Source organism: Amphimedon queenslandica, unplaced genomic scaffold, assembly GCF_000090795.2.
Source record: "Amphimedon queenslandica unplaced genomic scaffold, v1.1 AMPQUscaffold_13047, whole genome shotgun sequence".
Classification (NCBI taxonomy): Eukaryota; Metazoa; Porifera; class Demospongiae; order Haplosclerida; family Niphatidae; genus Amphimedon; species Amphimedon queenslandica.
In genome coordinates this window covers 48,748-66,658 of record NW_003546717.1, presented here as the reverse complement: position 1 = coordinate 66,658, position 17,911 = coordinate 48,748, and the positions used below count along the sequence as shown (strand labels likewise).

Genomic DNA, 17,911 nt, shown 5'->3' with positions numbered 1-17,911 from the left:
TGAAGATAGCAACAAAGAAGCATCAACAGACCTACAATATCTTTCCAAACATGCATCTTATAGTGCCTCCTATTTTGTCATAATTAATTGTTAGTTGGCCATAAAGGCTTAGTTTACTCTAATTATTCGTTTTCAAAATTTATTTATTAAAAGTGACTGTGGCGAATTTTTAGAAGAATTATGGTACACATATACTTTGTTTTATTGATCTTTTTTATTTTTATTATAGAAAGTAATAGTAAGAAGGATAAAACATCATCCAGAAGCCTGAAAATGTTTGAGAACAAAGATGAGATGAAGATAGTTGTGGTTGGTTGTAGCGGCAGTGGAAAATCATCATTGATAAATAAAATGCTGAGTGAGAGAAATATAACGACAGTTGGTAGACCAGATGATCAAATTGGTCATGATCCAGTTGAAAAGTACAGATGTAAAGTTGGAGAAATAGATGTCACGATATATGATACACTAGGATTCAGTGATCCTTTAATAACTGGCCGAAGTACAATGAATGCAATCGTTGATGGAATTGAATCTATAGACTATGTTTTAAATAAACTACCGTAAATCCTTAAATAGAAGCCGCATTCGAATAAACGCCGGGGTAGCAATAGAATTAAACTATAAATACACAACACTAGCCTAGGAGTGACTCAGTAGTCTAGTGGATAATGCCTGAAGTTCCAGAAGTCAAAAGCATGATGTCACGGGTTTGAATCCTGCTCTGAAGTTTTTTATTTTTGACATTTTTTCGAGAACCAAATACCTTTTTAGGAAATAGACGCCCAGGCTTTTATTTAAGGAAATACGGTATGTTTATTTCGAGGATAGTAATTTTTGCGAATGGCCTGTATGCAGAGGTTTATGGAATTAATTTTTGCGAATCGCCACTTTTGCCATCTTGTACTGTATTAAACTGATTTTTGAGGAATTTAATTTCGTGTATCTTCAAAAATCCACGAAATTTGTAAAATTTGTTATCCTCGAAATAAACCCGCTATACGGTATATATACAAAAATATAAACCCAACCACATCAAAGGATGATGTCATAATTATGATATATATGATTAAAAGTGACTGTGGCGAATTTTTAAAAGAATTATGGTACACATATACTTTGTTTTATTGATCTTTTTATTTTTATTATAGAAAGTAATAGTAAGAAGGATAAAACATCATCCAGAAGCCTGAAAATGTTTGAGAACAAAGATGAGATGAAGATACTTGTGGTTGGTCATAACGGCAGTGGAAAATCATCATTGATAAATGAAATGCTGGGTGGGAGAAATATAGCGACAGTTGGTAGACCAGATGATCAAATTGGTCATGATCCAGTTGAAAAGCACAGATGTAAAGTTGGAGGAATAAATGTCACGATATATGATACACGAGGACTCAGTGATCCTTTAATAACAGACCAAAGTACAATGAATGCAATCGTTGATGGAATTGAATCTATAGACATTGTACTTATATGTCACAAGCTGTATGATAGGATTGACGATGCAACCGTAAAAGAGCTTAAGGTCCTAGTTGGCAACATGCATGATGATTTGATTGATCTGTCTATTCTTGTTTTTACATTTGGAGATGAATATCAAATAAGATGTGATCCTGTGCATGAATCAGAAGAAGAAATAAAAGAAAATATGAAAATCCAGCAACATGAAATTCAACGCAAATTCAAAGATGCTATGAAGAAAAATGGTATCAATGAAAAAGTTGCTGACAGAGTACCAAGCTGCATAACATGTGGAAAAAGAAATCGTTATGGAGAGCAAAAGGAGTTACCTACAAGTGATAACTGGGTTGATGACCTTTGGAAGCTATGTGAGGAGCGATGTAAACCTGAAGCAAGACCGTTTGTTTGTTCAATGAGAAATACCGTTGTCAATGCATTAATGATGGGTGGGCTAGGTGGAGGTACTGTTGGAGCTGTTGTTGGTGGCATTGCTTCAGGAATTCAAGCAGGTGCTACTCTTGGTACTGTAGTTACACCAGGACTTGGTACCTTAGCCGGAGCTGTTGTTGGATTTGTTGCTGGAGGAATCGTTGGTGGGATTTCTGGTACTAATGATACTGCAGGTATTGGTATTGCAGGAATTGGAGCTCGAGTTGCAAATATTGTAATTGGTAAGAAGTTTAATGAAGGCAATGACTGAAAAAATCTCAAAACTATTTGTGTTAGCTATGTGTGTATTTAGAGTTAGTTTAGTAATAGATTTTGTCAGTTTAATAATAACAATTGTAATGTTCCTTTAAGTTAAAACATTTTAAGTCTTTTTTCCATTACTGCACGTCCATTGACCAGCACAGGAGAATCAGACGGATCTATAAATAGACACAACACGACACCACATTACATCATATTATGACATCACTCACTGTCTAACAGCTCTTCAACAGAAATGGTCTCATCTTGACCCAGCAATGTCTCCAGTGCAATCATGCTGCTCTCTAATGGAGGAATACGCTGAATCTATAGGAGAGAGAGAGAGAAAGAAAGAGAGAAGGAGGGATAGAGAGGGACAGAGAGAATGAGTAAAGTAAATGAAGAATACCGTAAATCAGGTGGTTATAAGATGCAGGATGGAAAATTTAGATACTGGAAATTTTATATGATGGCCATTTATCCAAATATATTAATAGGTAAAAAGAAAATAATTATTAGCAATTCTAATTTAGTATGTCCCATTGCTATATAAAATTACCATGACTCAAAATAAACATGATTTACAGTACATGTATGCCTTTACTTTGCTAGCCATCTTTCTCTCCATTTCCAACCTCAGAGGAGCATGTAGTCCCTGACTGTTACGCAGCGACTGCATTACAAAAGCTTCACGATTAGCAGCAAACTAAAAATAAATTAACTTAAAAATAGAATTATTGATTGAGGCTATGAATAAATAATTAGATCAATGAATATTAATGAGGTTGGTAGTTCATACGTTTGCTTCACTTGCTTCAAGTGGATGAGATGGAGTCAGATCAGACTTAGCCGATTTAAAACTAAAAATTAAATAAAAAATATTATATAATAATAATTATTATTCTAGGGGTCTAACCCATATCTGAATGTATCATGAACATTATACTCTGAGGCTGGAGTCTTTAATGATACACTAGAAGTAACGGGACCTGCTCCAAATGGAGTGACTAGATCAGGGTTTCCTGCCTTTAAAAGAAATAAAAATTAATTTAAAATAAAAGGATCTACCATTTTTTCCATGCTGCAAATGTTATGGGTGTGGTTTAAAGTAGCCACACCTTATTATAGGCGTGGTATGGGAGGAGAAAAAATAGTACACAATCACAAGATCACAGATTCACAGCAAACAGGAGATCATTTAACACTTGTCTCTCTCTCCTTATTTACATGGCCGACTTCTTAGTGTCTTCAAGCGGGCTAGAGCAAGCACTAGAGGACAAGTGGGGCCAGAGAACACTCGATCCATGGACACCAGAGGACGTGGAAGAAGATGAACTTTACAAAAGATTAGGATCACCTGTCAGACTGGGACTACCACCTTTTGAAGAGAACACAGGACTAGAAGAACAGGAGGGACAGGGAGAGGTTGTATTAGGAGAGAGATCCCCTGATCTTCTTCCCCCTCCTCCTCCTCCTGCTGATAGTATCACTTACCCACTTCATGACTCACCTGTTACCAGGTCCGATGAACAGTTAATATTCGCAGATGTTCCAGACCCAGTAAGACTCAGGGGGGTCGGAGGTACTACCATATTTGGTCTTAACAATCGTTTTGATGACGAATTCCCCTCTTACCTCGTTGGCAAGGTGACAATTCAAAAACAACAAACAATTTTATTATTATTATTATTTTTAGGTGGCACCAGAAGAGTTTCACGCTACTTTAGAGAGGATTAACTCCATACTGTACAAGAGTATTCCTTTTAATTTGAAGTGTCTCATTTGCGGTTGCTTGTGTTGCTGCTGCACCTTAGGAATATCCTTAGGGCCTGTACTGTATCTCAGCAAACGAGTGAGAAATTATTATAATTTACTACCCTGTACTGTAGTGAAGATATTATTATAATCATTGGGCCATGTACTATAGTACAGGGAGTTTGGTCTGATTTTTGAGTAACTTTAAAAAATTTGTAAAAAAATCCAATTGTGATCGGAATTAGCTTAAACTTTCTATGCAATATAAGTACATGTATATGCATCAGAAAATGTAAAAGTTCTTTTTCCTTTTTCTTCTCTTATAGACCAGGACAAGGTTAGAGAAGGTCATCTCCCAGGAGAACTGGAGGCTCTACAATAAGGTACTAATGAATATAACAATGGCTGTACTGTTACTTCTCATTGTCACCTCTTTGTTTCTCTCTCTTTCATTGCCAGCTGGGACTTAACATTAAACTGCAGAAGGAGTTCTGTGATGGAAACAACCTCAGAGAATATGTAAGAAGAAAATGTTATTTTTTTATTATTATTATTATTATTATTATTATTATTATTTTATTTTACTAGGTTATATACATTGAATTTTTACCAAAGCAACCACTGTATTATCCTGACTAAATTAATAATTATTTTTACAATAATCAGAAGAGTAATGACTAAACTGTAGCACTATTGTGTATAGATATGCATAATTTAAAAGTATAAAAGTTAAAAATAATTAATTTTTAGCATAGATAATAGAGTACTATTAATGTACTCTATTATCTATGTTTTTAGCAAATTAATATTGACCACGCCCATCTGATTAATTTTAGCCACACCTATCATTAAGGAAACAAAAACAAGATGGCGGACGAAGGCTATCAACAAGATTTCTATCCTACGAACTATACACTGGACTCAGAGACACTCCAATCAGCCAGACACTATCAGCAACAGCAGCCGTACCACCACCAACCGCCACCCGCCCATCAACCCACCCAGCAGTACAGTAACCAGTATTATACTGATGGGTCCCAGTCAAACTATTATTCACAGGAGCAGTATTCTGGAGGAATGGGCTACACTGTGCCAGGTATATATTAGTTTTTAGATAAAATGTACATGTAGAAGGTTTGAGCAGATTCCAACTTCAATTTTTCGAATTATAGCCATTTTAAAAAATTGACTAAAATCTGAAAAAATCCCTGTACATGGTTCCATTCTGACAAAAATCCATGGTTTTTTCCAAAAAATGGCTCCAAAATCATCCCAAATTTTTATTACATTTTCTGATACATATTGATGTCCTTATGCTTTGTAGAAAGTTTGAGCTGATTCCGACTTCAATTTTTAAAGTTAGGGCCATTTTAAAATGCAGTTTAAACAGCATTATTATATTCATTATGTTATCATTATTATTATTATTATTATTATTATTATTATTAATGTATTTCAGAGTCGGAAGGAGAGAGGATGGAGGTTGATCCCTACCCTCCAGCTGGTCAGCCTCTACCAGCTGGTAGTATGGGCCTCATGTCTCAAGGAGGAGGAGGAGGAGCTTATGATAGTCAGGGAGGACACTCTGGATTTGAAGAAGACCCACCACTACTGGAAGGTACTGTCTGAAAGAAGCATTGTATAATTTTATAATTTTATATTTTTTTATAATTAATTTTATTTTTTTGTAGAGCTTGGAATTGACTTCAGCGTCATCAAGGAGAATGTATGCTTCCTTTTTATTTATTTTATTTTATTCTTTTTTTAGACATTATCTGTCCTCAACCCATTGCAACAAGCTGATGCAGTTGCTTTACGTAACACTGACCTAGCGGGGCCACTGATATTCTGTCTACTATTTGGAGGAACTTTACTTCTAGTAAGACACAAGTTTAAGCATAATTCATGTTTTTGCAGTGAAATGTCCACCAGTCAATATTCCTGTCCTCTATTTTCTATTTTCCTCTACTTGTACATATACATTATAAATTCTTTTATTTTTTTATTAGTCTGGTAAAGTTCATTTCGGTTACATATATGGTGTTGGTCTCCTTGGCTGTATCAGTATGTACCTGTTGCTTAACATGATGAGTGGAGAAGGTGTCCCAGTGACAATGATAATGAGTGTCCTAGGGTACTGTCTGCTACCAATGGTCCTACTGTCTGGTACAGCAATAGTGATCTCTTTACAGTTAGTAGAGGGGGAGAGAGAAAGGGAAGGAGAGAGTGAGATGATCACATGATAGTCACATGATCTATTTCTCTTCCCTAGGGGTCTTCTTGGTACTGTGATGTCTCTGTGTATCATATTATGGTGCAGCTATTCTTCCTCAAAGTTGTTTGTGTCTGTCCTTTCAATGCAATCGCAGCAGCTGCTAGTGGCTTATCCTTGCGCTCTGTTGTACGGAGTCTTTGCTTTATTGACTGTCTTTTGAGAGGGAGAAAGGCAACTGCTACTCAAGAATGTACAAATATAATAAATCTCTCTCTCTCTTACTATTAAGACTGTTGTTATTATTTTTGATTCAATCCCTTATTATTATTATTATTAAGTTTTAATTTATTCATGAAGTGGAAAACTGTTTTAAATTAATTTATTAACATTAAAAATATCACTATTATTATGTCTTTTCGTTGCTATGGCACCATCGTGTTGATGGGTGTAGGAGGCAGTGATAGGAAAGAAACCTGTTTTAAAATAATTTAAAATAAAAATTTAACGTATGTACATGTACATTTAATACCTAGTTGGATCTTCATTATCATCAAATAAATCATCTTCAATTGATATTATATTTTTAATTTCTTTACCATTGATATTCCAACTACCATAACTGATCGTTATCTATCAATACCTGCTTAAACCAGTTAAACTAGTGCTTGATACCTGTTTGACAAGGTCAGTGGTTGATATTCTTTTTAAAGGGAAGAGATGAGAGTTCATGGTGGAGACTTCTGTTAAATTATACCCCAAGATGCCCTCTGTATATCATTACTTATCATTCATAGTCTTGCCTTAATTAATTACCTATTATTAGTCCTATTAACATGTCGTCTGGGACACCAGCTGCTCCTGAATATCTCATCATTTTCTCTTTCCCTCTACAAAAAATAAACCTTCACTATTTCTTTATTGAATTGATCGATACCTTAAATAATATTCCAGCTGCTCCATCAATGGAGTACTGATACAGTAAATAGCACCGGTTGCAAAATAATAAGAATCTCTTAACTAAAAGAGCAGCTGGAAATATAAGATTGCATTCATTATTACTGTACTATGTTATTCTTTCTCTTGAAATCTTCTCTAATCTACAAGGAACAGACATAAACTAGCTCACTCCTCCATTTCTCTCAGTTACATCAATTCTCCTATTGATACTTCTTTGTCCAAGGTAATGGCTGTCCAGTGGATTAAGCGTATCCAACAATTCAAACAAAGCCAACACATTTAGATACATATCATCATCCAAGTGACAATACCAACTATAAAATACATTAATAATAGAAATATCAATTGGTTGCATGAATTCATACAGACATATTTGTATTTCAATGCATCTTCCTCACTTGTAATGGCTCCCGTTTTCTTTTGCAATATAAAACTGCTCAAATTCTACTCCACACTTGCAGGCCATTGGTTGACTAGTGGAAGAAATCATAAAACTAACTGGATCAATGATTATGACATATATACTAACTGAGTATGACCTTTGGGACAACCAGCAATGTGAACAGTGTAACCTGTATTATATTAAAAGATGATTATTTATGATTTAAATTTAATTGTAATACCAAAGTCTCTCAGTAGTTCCGTTGTGGTATCTTCAGTATCAGTGACTATATGTAACTAAATATAGTAACAATAGTTATTAATAGTAACATTGGTATGACATCATGACGTGATATTTATAGACTAACGTTATGAGGGTGTACAGTTTGAAACCAGGTCAATGCTAGCAGGTGGAGTCTACTCTCATGATATTTTTCTGTTGATTTAATTGAGAAATATACATCATTTCTTTCGTGAACATCATAAAGTGGGTGTGGCTTCCTACCAAGGACCGTCCTGGTTGAAAAAATGGATGCATTATTCATCTCCCATGATCCACTGCAACCATCCAGACTGCAGTGACCTCCATCTAATGAAAAAACAAAATTTTCAAGAAGAAAAGTAATCAGAAACATTAGCAACCTCATTATTATTCATAATCAATTATGTGGGTGTGGCTTAAATAAAGATTGCCATAGCAACTACTAGGAGACAACAAAATGGCGAACATTCTCCCACCACCTCCAGCGCTCCCCAGCGGTAGTGTCCAGTACATCCACTCCTCAGAGAAGGTCCAGTACGTTCAGTCGAGGGGGAAGAGAGGGAAGGAGCATAAGAACTCGCTACAGCAGCAAATTGAGGAGATGAGGCGACAGAAGAAGAGAGATGGGAAGAATGAGGGAAGGATTGACTTTAATAATCTATCGAAACAAATAGATCCTTCAAAGTAAGCATTTACTATAATTGGGAAATTATATCGATTGACAATAATAATAATGGGAGGATTTGTGAAACTAATGATTTATAATACCAATGCAACATTCAATGATACATAGTGTAATTTTCTTTCTCTCTCTCTCTTTCTCCATTCAGTTATAGAAACAGTCTGTTCCACAATACTTGTACATCAATACTTGCTAAAGGCTACCACCAATCATTTACCGAACTATTTGAGCTCGTCCAAAAGCAAAGAGAAGATCACAGAATAGCAGGACCAGGTGCTATCCTACTCTCCCCACTGATAGATGACAAACCGGATAAACTGGATTACTTACAAGTTTGTCTCATGAGTGCTGAAGATGCCAGTCGTCGTGGTGACCTAGAAGCCGTATATTTATCCCAGCGTGATCTGGCACTTCATTTTGATCAGACTGGGGATCACTGGCTCTCCGATCATTTCCATAATCGCTGCTTGGAGACCGGTAGACTGATAAAAGGAGATGGCAGACGTAAAGAAGGAGAAGCTCACTTCCATGTAGGACTAGCTTATGAGAATAGAGGTACTTCAATAATTAAATATTTAATGTGAATTCTTATGTGCAAAAAAGAACATACAGTAACTGTGACATAGCTCTTTCTTAAACATTTAAAGATCACCGATCATAGTGACCATACTCTATATTACACATATCAGCAGTCCCTCCCCCTCTCTCTCTCTTCAGGTGATTTGGATAAAGCTGTGGAACACATGGAGATATTCTATGAGCTGACATCAGCCAATAACTGGCACACAGAGAATGGAGAGAACCTTTACCGTATTGCCTGTGAACACTTGAGAAGAATCTACACTACAATTGCAGAGAAAGTAAGAAGAAGAAGAGCATAGACTAAGAACAGCTGGCATTAATATTGTTCTCTCTCTCTCTCTCTCTTTCCTGTAGTCAGAGGATACCTCATTATTGATAGAGTACCTTCAAAAGGCTCATACCATGTCAAAGAAAGCCAAAGACACTTACCAAGAAGGACTGGCCTCCTACAGACTGGGCTGTGCTCATGAAAAGAACAAAGACTTTGATACTGCACTACAAGTAATGACACTATTTATTTATTTATTTATTTTATTTTTATTTTAAGTGTCATAAGAGTTTCCTGGAGAGATCTCGTTACCATAGTGACGAGGTTGGAGTAGGTAACGCCTACGAAGCTTTGGCTAGATGTCATGAAAAGTAAGAAGATTATATTATTATTATTATTATTATTATTAATCATTCTTTTTCATTGTAGTAAAGGTGATCTTGAGAGTGCTGTCCAGTGTCTTGAGTTATATGTTAATGTAGCTGAGAAGAGTGGAGCTACTGAGTCACTAGCTAAATCATGCAGAGCTGCAGGAACCATCTTTAATACACTGGTGAGTACTTACTGTCTGTTTGGTTATCTAATCATAATGATAATGGTCTCCTTATGACAACCATAGGAAGTAAATGACATTCATTAGTTATTATATTGGTGCGCCCCACGATAGCCTTTCATAGTTATAGTGGTATTTAAGGACAAACTATGATGTTGAGTTTCACATTGTGTTGTTTCCATAGTTTTGTCACATCTTACAAAATTTTTGGAAGGGGCTCTCTTTTTAGAGAGGCCCTGAGCACAAATTTATCTCTAAATTTTATTGCTAAACTCTCTGATATCTCTATTCTTAAGGCCTTTATCATCAGGCTTTACGCTCTTTCTCTTTTAGGGTGATTACAGAAAGACCTTAGAATATTTCTCAAAATGTTACACTTTTTGTCAACAACTGAACGACAAGGGTGCCATCCAGTCTGCTCAAGTACAATACGGGATAGCTCAAGCTCATTACAAAATGATAGAGTTCACTTCAGCCGTTAAAGATCAGACTGAGAGAGGACTAATGAAACTAGTAGATTGGAAAGGAAAGAAGAACATTACTGAAGAATCGGAGACTACTGATGATGATGAGAAGAATAATGATAAAGAAGAAGAAAAAGATGAAAGTGTACAAGATAGTGACAGACCTAGTGAGAAAGAAGATATTGAAGAAACAGAAGATGTGGTGGAACAAGTAGAGGATGATAACACAGGAATTAAAAAAGAAGAGACAGTATCATGATTATAAAAGATATATTGTAGTATTATTTTTAAAGAACATTATCATTCTGCATAATAATAATTATTATTATAGTCATAGTTATACCTAAGTTCAAATATTCTTCATTAAAGAATTTCAGGAGAAATATTAATAGTTATAACAGTTATCCCACATGCTTCAAAATGAGACTATGGCTGTCAAGAAGATGGAAAATTTTACTGCTCATTTTCATGATTATATTCCTTTTCACTTGGTCATTTATCTCTAAGAAACTCTTCCATCATGTTTCAAAATATCCTCAAACTAGCTATACTGCTACAAAGTGGTCACTAAAGACTGAAATTAGGAGAGGCAGTGATCTTCATTATCATTCACAATTTCACTCCATCACTGATCCTAAACCACTCACTAATCTTTGTCCTCATGTGTTTATTATTGGTTCAAGGAAAGGCGGTACCACCTCGCTCTATCAATATCTCTCGGCTCACCCTCACTTTAATGGGATTAGGTTAGACTGGGGTCCAGTGGCTGGGGAAACATGGTGGCTATCACAAGAATATGATGAAAATAAAGTATCAGAATACATACAACTCTTTCATCACGAGGAAGGTTTTATGACTGGAGAAGCAACAGTAGATTACCTTGTTAATTGTAAAGTACCGCGTCGTTTAAGAACCCTCTGTGGTCTTCATGCTAAGATTATCATGTTACTACGTGATCCAACCCATCGCTTTATATCGGATTACTACATGAGACTTCATATTAATACTAAACGTTATTATCCTGGATCAGACTTCAATACCAGTGCTAGTCTTAGTGAAACTATTGAAAGAGAATATAATAAGTTTATAACAAGAGCACACAGACAGTTTAATTCCACTAATAAGCATATTTTCTTTGCTGCAGACTGGAAGAAATTGAAGTGTCTATTTCGTGAAGCTCAAAACCTTTTTTATGAAGGACTATATTATGTTCACGTTCAAAACTGGTTAAGCAGCTACCCTCCTCAAAATATACTGATAGTTCCTAGTGGAGCATTGTTTAGTGATACTGTAGCAACTGTTGCTGGAGTGATGGAGTTTGTTGGACTGGAGAAGCTTAGTGTTAGCAAGATGGAAGACATCACAAGGTCGATTTATAACTATGGTAGTTATGATCGCTCCAGCATCAAGGAGAAAGATATAAAGAGACTAAATGAGCTTTATAGACCTTTTAACCAGCAGCTATTACATTTATTAAAATGGGAAAAGTTTTAAAATTGACAATGGTAATTGGTAATAATTAGCATCTTTGAGCTACCGCCCACGCACTCTAGCTAACGCCCACATAGACATAACCAAGTTTTCATTTCCGTTTTCTCTCCGTATATTCTAAAATCATGGGACCTGTGTTGTTCTTGCTGATTTTGCTCTCTCTCTTAAACAGCCTTTCTCTCTCCGCCCCGTATTCCTCCGACTGGGAAAGCTTCCATCAATACACTATAGACTATTCTAAACCTTATATCAACGACACAGACCATCTCATTCATCGTTTCAAAGTATTTCAGGTAAGCAGTAGTTTTCAATGAGCCACACCCAATGTCACGTGATCCACAGGAGAGTCTCCTCAGACACAAAAGACTGAATGAGTATGAGTCTCAAAATGGTGGACATGCTACGTATGGGGTTAATAAATTCTCTGATTTGACACCTGAAGAATTTGCAAGTAATAAAAACATGATTGCCACTATTGTTATTATTATTATTATTACTTAGATACTTATCTTTTGTATCGTCCATCTGCTCCTCCACAAAATGAGAAGATATCAACTAGTTTTATTGCCGAATCACCTTCAATTGTAGCAGATCCAGTTACATATGATTGGTGAGAAGAGAGAATGTTAATGTACATATAATAATGGTTAATAATGGCTAGGAGAGACAAGAACGTCCTTACTTCAATAAAGAACCAACAGAAGGTATTAATAAATATCATTTGTCTATTACTTTTATTTTTATTATTAGTGTGGAAGCTGCTGGTAAGTTAGTGGTAACTGATTCCCATACTTTCATGATTCCGTTCCCTATAACCTCATTCCTATAATTCCATTCCAAAGGGCATTCAGTGTAGTAGAAGTACTGGAGAGTAGACTGGCAATACAAACGGGTCAGTCCCCAGTATCACTGAGCGTGCAGGAGGTAATATCCTGTGAATATTATCCCGACCAGGAGCTTGATGGTTGTTCTGGAGGTGCTCTTTACTATGCTTTTAAAAGACTACATGTGAGATGAATGTCAACCTATTTCTTATTTATTTATTTATTTGTTTATTTATTTATTTTTTATTTATTTGTTTATTTATATATTAATTTGTTTATTTGTTTATTTAAGGATGAGGCTAGGGTGATAGTATCAGACAGTGTATATCCTTTTGCTAGCAGTGATGGGAACACTAAGACTTGCAGACAGAATTTGTTAGTTAAATTAGACATTACATTTCACCATCTTACTCTCTCTCTCTCTCTCTAGGCCACAGCAAGGTGTAGTGCTAAAGGAATTCAATTATACTTCTGAGTTTGTTAAAATTAGTAATTTATAAATATATGATTATCTTGTTTTAGTATTGATGAGAATTTAATGATACAATATGTATTAAGGAATGGTCCTACTTCTAATTCAGTCAATGCTGCAATGTGGCAGGATTATTCCAGTAAGGAGAAGGAGCCATAGTAACTGAATCATAATATTTTAAATACATTAATACCAGGTGGTATAATACAGCACCATTGTACTTCAACACCACTAGATCATGCTATCCAAGTGATTGGATATAATCTTGATAACAGTGAGAGAGAGAGAGGGTGAGAGTTGTGATATAGAGTATATTCTGCATAGATCCTATACCATATTGGATAGTTCGTAATACCTGGGGCTCAGACTGGGGTGAAGGAGGTTACGTGAGGCTCAAATTTGGTGACAATACCTGTGGTTAGTGTTTAAGAGGGTAAGGATGCTCATTATGTCTTTTAATAGGTTTAGCTGCTGAGGTGGTTACTGTGTGGAATGTCACGTCAGTGTGACAGTCATGTGACTCATAATTTTAAAACCATTTTGTAATGTTTTTTAATGCAAGCAATATTTTTTACAGCTAATAATAATAATTAGTCATTATTAGTAGGCGGGGTTTGTAGTTTATGGGTGTGGTCACATCCGTTTTTCAAGATGGCTGAAAATCCTGAAGAAAAGGCTCATAAAAAAGCAGCGAAAGATGCCATTTCACTCAACACGTCGGTCCTCTCTGATGCTCTAAAGAATGATCCTATCCTCAGGAGTGTTGTGCAGAAATGTGTCGAGAAAAGATATCTCACTACCGCAGAAATGGATACACTTTTTGATCCATACACTGGTCAGAGTTTAGCTCAACGTGCCAGCAACTTTGTATCTAAGATACAGTCTTTGGTTGGGATCCTCCCCGGGAAACTGGACGAGTTTGTATGCATCTTGCACGAGACTGGTAATCCTGTGGTCCAAGAAGCTGCTAGAAAAGTTGCTGAGAATTGTAAGTTGATTCTACTGTCTAATCAGTAATGGATTCTACTTAACTTGCATGATAGTCAAGCAGGAATAATGTTTAACACATGTTCTATTGTGATAACTATGTTGCGTATGAATTACAGTACCTGTTACATATAATGATCCCACTCTTATACTATATTATCATAGGTACCTTCATATTGCCTCAATATGAGGAACTGACGTCTGTAGGATCTCTTCCTGCTGGACCATTATCGCCACGCTCTGGTAAGCACACACTATGTAGCATGCATTCTTAGATACAGGGAAGGGAGAGGTTAGGAGATTAGATTTGATATAATTATAATGTAAACTTTATTTTTATTAGATTCAAACTTAAGCATCACTGATTTAAACACTGTACGATCTGCATTGAGAGATGGAAACTTTAAAAAAACCAAATGGATGGATTTAGGAGAAGAGTTGGGTCTGAGTGTCAATACACTGGACGTTATAGAAGCTGATCACAATGGTGCTGATAGGAGGCTTCGAGAGTGTTTAGTAAAATGGCTTGAAAGAGCAGACGAGGTTGATGACAAAGGAGGAGCAAAATGGAGTGTGCTAGTAACAGCACTTAATACACTGAAGCAAAAAGAAGCAGCAGATTACATCAGTAAGCAGTTTTATCATTATTATTATCATCATTATATTCTCTTCTCTCTAGAATCAAACTATCTCAAGAATTAAAGTGATGATGATGATGACATTAGAAATATAACTTTATGTACATGCCCTAGCTCAGACATGAACTTTTTGTATTACTTGTATTTTTATAATAATTATTAATTTTATAATGCTTCAGCACTTGACAACACGTGTTTGCAGTATACGGAGTAATGGTGTGGGTGTGGCTACTTTAATTTTTAACCCTTCAAAATTCAAAAATGTTCAGCTTATTAAAAGGACTCTGGGAGTATTTCTTTAGAAAAGACGAGTACTTTGTGGTTATACTAGGACTGGACAATGCTGGGAAAACAGTAAGAGAAAAAACTAGCAACACAAAATCTACAATAAATATAATAATTATTAATAATAATAATAATGATAGTTTTAATAAAAATAAATAGACATTTTTGGAGACTATAAAGAGAAGGTATATCAGTAACTATCATGGAATGCCACTGGAAAAAATAAGCACCACAGTAGGACTGAATGGTAACTCCAATAGTCCACTTTTGTAATGTAAAATTTATATTATGTTTAGCTTATTTTGTATGGGCTATCCAGTAAATTTTTTATTATTTTTTTAGTTGGACGTATTGACGTTGGAGTTCAGAGACTTGTACTGTGGGATTTAGGAGGTCAACAAGATCTTCAGACACTTTGGAACGAAGTACTAAAATGATTGATATACAGTCTTCATTGATACAGCCTCCATTTTGTTAGTATTATGCCGAGTGTCATGGAGTTGTCTACATGATTGATTCATGTGATCGACATGCTCTTCAGATATCGGCAGAAACGTTCAGTAAGCGACACACATACACAGTCAGTGACTATTCTGTAATTGTAAAAATGGAGAATTCTCTCCTTTTTATTTTTATTAAAATTTGACCAAATTTCCTGTACTATAGTACAGGGACTTAATTAGTCCAATTTTTAGTAACTTTAAAAATTCGTAAAAAATCCAATTTTGATCGGAATCAGCTCAAACTTTCTACACAACATAAGTACATGTATATGCATCAGAAAATGTAATAAAAATGGAGAATTCTCTCCTTTTCATTTTTGGTGAAATTTGGCCCATGACCCTGTACTATAGCACAGGGACTTTGGTCCGATTTTGGAGAAACTTTAAAAAATCCTAAAAAATCCAAATTTGATCGGAATCAGTTCAAACTTTCTATACAACATAAGTACATGTATATGCGTCAGAAAATATAATAAAAATGTAGAATTCTCTTCTTTTCATTTTTGGCAAAATTTGGCCCATGACCCTGTACTATAGTACAGGGACTTTGGTCCGATTTTGGAGAAACTTTAAAAAATCCTAAAAAATCCAAATTTGATCGGAATCAGTTCAAACTTTCTATGCAACATAAGTACATGTATATACATCAGAAAATGTAATAAAAATGTAGAATTCTCTTCTTTTCATTTTTGGCAAAATTTGGCCCATGACCCTGTACTATAGTACAGGGACTTTGGTCCGATTTTGGAGAAACTTTAAAAAATCCTAAAAAATCCAATTTTGATCAGAATCAGTTCAAACTTTCTACGCAACATAAGTACATGTATATGCATGAGAAAATGTAATGATGACTTCTTTTCTTAATAAAATATAATGTATATAATTTATATTAGACAGAGTGATACATCATGCTGATCTTGATGGAGCTCCATTACTGATACTAGCCAACAAGCAAGATAGAGAGGTCAGTTAAATTATTATTATTATTATTATCAGACATGGGGTCAAGCACTAGGTAATGTGCTTAAACACAAACACAAGCACTTAAATGTGTTAGGAGTACCAGCACAAGCACAATCTATAGCTTTAACATAAGTGCTTAAGTACAAGAACAAGCATTTTTCAGAGTGCTTAATTACATTAATATTAAGTACTAGATATTCAATAAGTGTAAAAATAAAGTAAAATTACAATTATAGTTAATTTACTATTGCATCTAATAAACACTAACTCTGTGAATTGTTCATAATAAATGAAAACAGGAGAGAGAGCTTTGGAGTGATACCACTAATGGTGATGCCATTACCATTCTTTAAACTAACACACGATCACACAATGTACTACTAAACTTGCACTACATGTACGTGTAGTGGTACATGTAGTGGTACATGTACATGTACCACTACATGTACATGTACATGTACATGTAGATGTACCATGTACATGTAGATGTACATGTACATGTACATGTACATGTACATGTACACTATTCGTGTGTAATTTTTGCTGTGCTTAAAAGCACTTTTGTAAATTTGTAAAAGTAATTAAGTACAAGTACAAAGCACATAGATTATATTGAAAAGGTACTTGCAAGCAGCATTAAGTACTTATAAAGCTGTGCTTATTTGTGCTTAAGTACAAGCACCAAGTGCTTGACCCCATGCCTGATTATTATTATTATTATTATTATTATTATTATTATTATTATTATTATTATTATTATTATTATTATTATTATTATTATTATAAAATAATATTATCTTATAAAACAGGATGCTCTTCCATTGACAGAAGTGGAGAGTGCTTTTGATACAAGTGTTGAATCTATCGGTAACAGAGACTGTCGCATACAGAGGGTCTCTGCTTTAAGAGGGTACGTTATTAGTAGGTGTGGCTTACATATTAACTCCGCCCCTTTAGTGAAGGGGTGTTTGAAGGAATTGAATGGTTAGCTCAGAGAGTGAAGGAAAAACCAAATAGACCGTTGAAACCAGTCAAGTCGTAATACCTATTTTATTGTCATTTTCTCTCATGTTCTTGATTTCATTTTAACATGGTAATGGTACAAAATTTTAATTGCTCACGAATGCAATTTTATTTGCTATTTTTGCATCACTAGCAAACCGATCGTTGGCTTACCTCATTAATTTGTTGTTGTTGAAAAGTTAGTTTTTATAGCTTTTTATAAAAGTTATTACAGACAGTTTATTTATTATTTATTCTCTGTAGTGTTGTTTATATTGTTTATATTGTTATTTACTTTATTGTTATTGTTATTGCTATTTTACGACATACACATCTTAATAATAAAATGATAATAATAATAGGATTAATAAAAAATTTACAAAAATTATACAACTATTAATAAGGTAGCATTATTTATAATTTCTGTGTGCATTTATAATGATATATTTAATATATAATTTCATTATTATTCA

At 34.8% G+C, this 17,911-nt stretch overlaps 10 protein-coding genes across 10 annotated transcripts; 8 read left to right on the top strand and 2 right to left on the bottom strand.

Annotated features, from left to right (window-relative positions):
- Positions 1–6: 6 nt before the first annotated feature.
- On the top strand, positions 7–2,299 carry LOC109585567 (uncharacterized). The gene is made up of 3 exons (XM_020001685.1): positions 7–183; positions 230–502; positions 1,152–2,299. The coding sequence occupies exons 2-3, from the start codon at positions 274–276 to the stop codon at positions 2,162–2,164; spliced, it is 1,242 nt and encodes a 413-aa protein (XP_019857244.1). The 5' UTR covers positions 7–183; positions 230–273; the 3' UTR covers positions 2,165–2,299.
- Positions 2,127–3,311, bottom strand: LOC100641904 (proteasome maturation protein-like). The gene is made up of 6 exons (XM_003389540.3): positions 3,223–3,311; positions 3,071–3,180; positions 2,954–3,014; positions 2,759–2,860; positions 2,388–2,481; positions 2,127–2,333 (listed from the first exon to the last, which is right to left on the bottom strand). Exons 1-6 carry the CDS (start codon positions 3,232–3,234, stop codon positions 2,266–2,268), a joined length of 447 nt encoding a protein of 148 aa, XP_003389588.1. The 5' UTR covers positions 3,235–3,311; the 3' UTR covers positions 2,127–2,265.
- Positions 3,312–3,353: 42 nt separating this feature from the next.
- Positions 3,354–4,648, top strand: LOC100641778 (cysteine-rich hydrophobic domain-containing protein 2-like). The gene is made up of 5 exons (XM_011408293.2): positions 3,354–3,801; positions 3,851–4,006; positions 4,236–4,292; positions 4,369–4,428; positions 4,498–4,648. The coding sequence occupies exons 1-5, from the start codon at positions 3,382–3,384 to the stop codon at positions 4,546–4,548; spliced, it is 744 nt and encodes a 247-aa protein (XP_011406595.1). The 5' UTR covers positions 3,354–3,381; the 3' UTR covers positions 4,549–4,648.
- A 76-nt stretch (positions 4,649–4,724) lies between these two features.
- Positions 4,725–6,433, top strand: LOC100641269 (protein YIPF5 homolog). Its single transcript, XM_003389535.3, has 6 exons — positions 4,725–5,005; positions 5,369–5,527; positions 5,601–5,635; positions 5,678–5,788; positions 5,919–6,100; positions 6,182–6,433. The coding sequence occupies exons 1-6, from the start codon at positions 4,777–4,779 to the stop codon at positions 6,342–6,344; spliced, it is 879 nt and encodes a 292-aa protein (XP_003389583.1). The 5' UTR covers positions 4,725–4,776; the 3' UTR covers positions 6,345–6,433.
- A 90-nt stretch (positions 6,434–6,523) lies between these two features.
- On the bottom strand, positions 6,524–8,113 carry LOC105314240 (beta-1,3-N-acetylglucosaminyltransferase lunatic fringe-like). Its single transcript, XM_011408292.2, has 11 exons — positions 7,831–8,113; positions 7,705–7,759; positions 7,611–7,653; positions 7,480–7,554; positions 7,272–7,395; positions 7,189–7,221; positions 7,059–7,141; positions 6,938–7,011; positions 6,797–6,891; positions 6,654–6,754; positions 6,524–6,597 (listed from the first exon to the last, which is right to left on the bottom strand). Exons 1-11 carry the CDS (start codon positions 8,107–8,109, stop codon positions 6,531–6,533), a joined length of 1,029 nt encoding a protein of 342 aa, XP_011406594.2. The 5' UTR covers positions 8,110–8,113; the 3' UTR covers positions 6,524–6,530.
- Positions 8,114–8,158: 45 nt separating this feature from the next.
- LOC105314239 (tetratricopeptide repeat protein 29-like) lies at positions 8,159–10,644 on the top strand. Its single transcript, XM_020001688.1, has 7 exons — positions 8,159–8,408; positions 8,555–8,961; positions 9,124–9,266; positions 9,343–9,489; positions 9,536–9,627; positions 9,686–9,809; positions 10,143–10,644. The coding sequence occupies exons 1-7, from the start codon at positions 8,182–8,184 to the stop codon at positions 10,530–10,532; spliced, it is 1,530 nt and encodes a 509-aa protein (XP_019857247.1). The 5' UTR covers positions 8,159–8,181; the 3' UTR covers positions 10,533–10,644.
- Positions 10,645–10,686: 42 nt separating this feature from the next.
- On the top strand, positions 10,687–11,833 carry LOC109585569 (heparan sulfate glucosamine 3-O-sulfotransferase 3B1-like). The gene has a single exon (XM_020001689.1). It carries the CDS (start codon positions 10,694–10,696, stop codon positions 11,765–11,767), a length of 1,074 nt encoding a protein of 357 aa, XP_019857248.1. The 5' UTR covers positions 10,687–10,693; the 3' UTR covers positions 11,768–11,833.
- A 43-nt stretch (positions 11,834–11,876) lies between these two features.
- Positions 11,877–13,650, top strand: LOC100641651 (cathepsin O-like). Its single transcript, XM_020001690.1, has 12 exons — positions 11,877–12,057; positions 12,107–12,215; positions 12,266–12,374; positions 12,426–12,468; positions 12,515–12,528; positions 12,607–12,772; positions 12,881–12,963; positions 13,019–13,063; positions 13,111–13,199; positions 13,257–13,334; positions 13,385–13,477; positions 13,523–13,650. Exons 1-12 carry the CDS (start codon positions 11,890–11,892, stop codon positions 13,567–13,569), a joined length of 1,044 nt encoding a protein of 347 aa, XP_019857249.1. The 5' UTR covers positions 11,877–11,889; the 3' UTR covers positions 13,570–13,650.
- A 24-nt stretch (positions 13,651–13,674) lies between these two features.
- On the top strand, positions 13,675–14,853 carry LOC109585570 (uncharacterized). Its single transcript, XM_020001691.1, has 4 exons — positions 13,675–14,048; positions 14,213–14,290; positions 14,391–14,675; positions 14,727–14,853. The coding sequence occupies exons 1-4, from the start codon at positions 13,712–13,714 to the stop codon at positions 14,747–14,749; spliced, it is 723 nt and encodes a 240-aa protein (XP_019857250.1). The 5' UTR covers positions 13,675–13,711; the 3' UTR covers positions 14,750–14,853.
- Positions 14,854–14,933: 80 nt separating this feature from the next.
- LOC100641522 (ADP-ribosylation factor-related protein 1-like) lies at positions 14,934–17,549 on the top strand. Its single transcript, XM_003389537.3, has 7 exons — positions 14,934–15,039; positions 15,130–15,217; positions 15,313–15,395; positions 15,449–15,530; positions 16,367–16,437; positions 17,246–17,346; positions 17,394–17,549. The coding sequence occupies exons 1-7, from the start codon at positions 14,947–14,949 to the stop codon at positions 17,476–17,478; spliced, it is 603 nt and encodes a 200-aa protein (XP_003389585.1). The 5' UTR covers positions 14,934–14,946; the 3' UTR covers positions 17,479–17,549.
- The last annotated feature ends 362 nt before the right edge of the window (positions 17,550–17,911 follow it).

What these genes read in the sequence shown, in the direction of transcription:
- LOC109585567 (XM_020001685.1), top strand. Translation starts at nt 274, where the DNA reads ATGTTTGAGAACAAAGATGAGATGAAGATAGTTGTGGTTGGTTGTAGC. An exon ending in TCCTTTAATAACTGGCCGAA is followed by an intron (nt 503 to 1,151) that starts GTACAATGAATG and finishes TTTTTATTATAG; the next exon opens with AAAGTAATAGTAAGAAGGAT.
- LOC100641904 (XM_003389540.3), bottom strand. An exon ending in TTGAAGCAAGTGAAGCAAAC is followed by an intron (nt 2,861 to 2,953) that starts GTATGAACTACC and finishes ATTTATTTTTAG; the next exon opens with TTTGCTGCTAATCGTGAAGC. An exon ending in TGTTGAAGAGCTGTTAGACA is followed by an intron (nt 2,334 to 2,387) that starts GTGAGTGATGTC and finishes GTCTATTTATAG; the next exon opens with ATCCGTCTGATTCTCCTGTG.
- LOC100641778 (XM_011408293.2), top strand. Translation starts at nt 3,382, where the DNA reads ATGGCCGACTTCTTAGTGTCTTCAAGCGGGCTAGAGCAAGCACTAGAG. An exon ending in ACTGGAGGCTCTACAATAAG is followed by an intron (nt 4,293 to 4,368) that starts GTACTAATGAAT and finishes TTTCATTGCCAG; the next exon opens with CTGGGACTTAACATTAAACT. An exon ending in GAAACAACCTCAGAGAATAT is followed by an intron (nt 4,429 to 4,497) that starts GTAAGAAGAAAA and finishes TTATTTTACTAG; the next exon opens with GTTATATACATTGAATTTTT.
- LOC100641269 (XM_003389535.3), top strand. Translation starts at nt 4,777, where the DNA reads ATGGCGGACGAAGGCTATCAACAAGATTTCTATCCTACGAACTATACA. An exon ending in TCAGCGTCATCAAGGAGAAT is followed by an intron (nt 5,636 to 5,677) that starts GTATGCTTCCTT and finishes TTCTTTTTTTAG; the next exon opens with ACATTATCTGTCCTCAACCC. An exon ending in TTGGAGGAACTTTACTTCTA is followed by an intron (nt 5,789 to 5,918) that starts GTAAGACACAAG and finishes TTTTTTTATTAG; the next exon opens with TCTGGTAAAGTTCATTTCGG.
- LOC105314240 (XM_011408292.2), bottom strand. Translation starts at nt 8,109, where the DNA reads ATGAGGTTGCTAATGTTTCTGATTACTTTTCTTCTTGAAAATTTTGTT. An exon ending in GGAACTACTGAGAGACTTTG is followed by an intron (nt 7,654 to 7,704) that starts GTATTACAATTA and finishes AATATAATACAG; the next exon opens with GTTACACTGTTCACATTGCT. An exon ending in TGTCCCAAAGGTCATACTCA is followed by an intron (nt 7,555 to 7,610) that starts GTTAGTATATAT and finishes TTCTTCCACTAG; the next exon opens with TCAACCAATGGCCTGCAAGT.
- LOC105314239 (XM_020001688.1), top strand. Translation starts at nt 8,182, where the DNA reads ATGGCGAACATTCTCCCACCACCTCCAGCGCTCCCCAGCGGTAGTGTC. An exon ending in ACTTTGATACTGCACTACAA is followed by an intron (nt 9,490 to 9,535) that starts GTAATGACACTA and finishes TTTTATTTTAAG; the next exon opens with TGTCATAAGAGTTTCCTGGA. An exon ending in GAACCATCTTTAATACACTG is followed by an intron (nt 9,810 to 10,142) that starts GTGAGTACTTAC and finishes TTTCTCTTTTAG; the next exon opens with GGTGATTACAGAAAGACCTT.
- LOC109585569 (XM_020001689.1), top strand. Translation starts at nt 10,694, where the DNA reads ATGAGACTATGGCTGTCAAGAAGATGGAAAATTTTACTGCTCATTTTC.
- LOC100641651 (XM_020001690.1), top strand. Translation starts at nt 11,890, where the DNA reads ATGGGACCTGTGTTGTTCTTGCTGATTTTGCTCTCTCTCTTAAACAGC. An exon ending in GATCCAGTTACATATGATTG is followed by an intron (nt 12,375 to 12,425) that starts GTGAGAAGAGAG and finishes AATAATGGCTAG; the next exon opens with GAGAGACAAGAACGTCCTTA. An exon ending in TGGATATAATCTTGATAACA is followed by an intron (nt 13,335 to 13,384) that starts GTGAGAGAGAGA and finishes TATTCTGCATAG; the next exon opens with ATCCTATACCATATTGGATA.
- LOC109585570 (XM_020001691.1), top strand. Translation starts at nt 13,712, where the DNA reads ATGGCTGAAAATCCTGAAGAAAAGGCTCATAAAAAAGCAGCGAAAGAT. An exon ending in TAGAAAAGTTGCTGAGAATT is followed by an intron (nt 14,049 to 14,212) that starts GTAAGTTGATTC and finishes ATATTATCATAG; the next exon opens with GTACCTTCATATTGCCTCAA. An exon ending in ACCATTATCGCCACGCTCTG is followed by an intron (nt 14,291 to 14,390) that starts GTAAGCACACAC and finishes TATTTTTATTAG; the next exon opens with ATTCAAACTTAAGCATCACT.
- LOC100641522 (XM_003389537.3), top strand. Translation starts at nt 14,947, where the DNA reads ATGTTCAGCTTATTAAAAGGACTCTGGGAGTATTTCTTTAGAAAAGAC. An exon ending in TGGACAATGCTGGGAAAACA is followed by an intron (nt 15,040 to 15,129) that starts GTAAGAGAAAAA and finishes AAAAATAAATAG; the next exon opens with ACATTTTTGGAGACTATAAA. An exon ending in CACCACAGTAGGACTGAATG is followed by an intron (nt 15,218 to 15,312) that starts GTAACTCCAATA and finishes TTATTTTTTTAG; the next exon opens with TTGGACGTATTGACGTTGGA.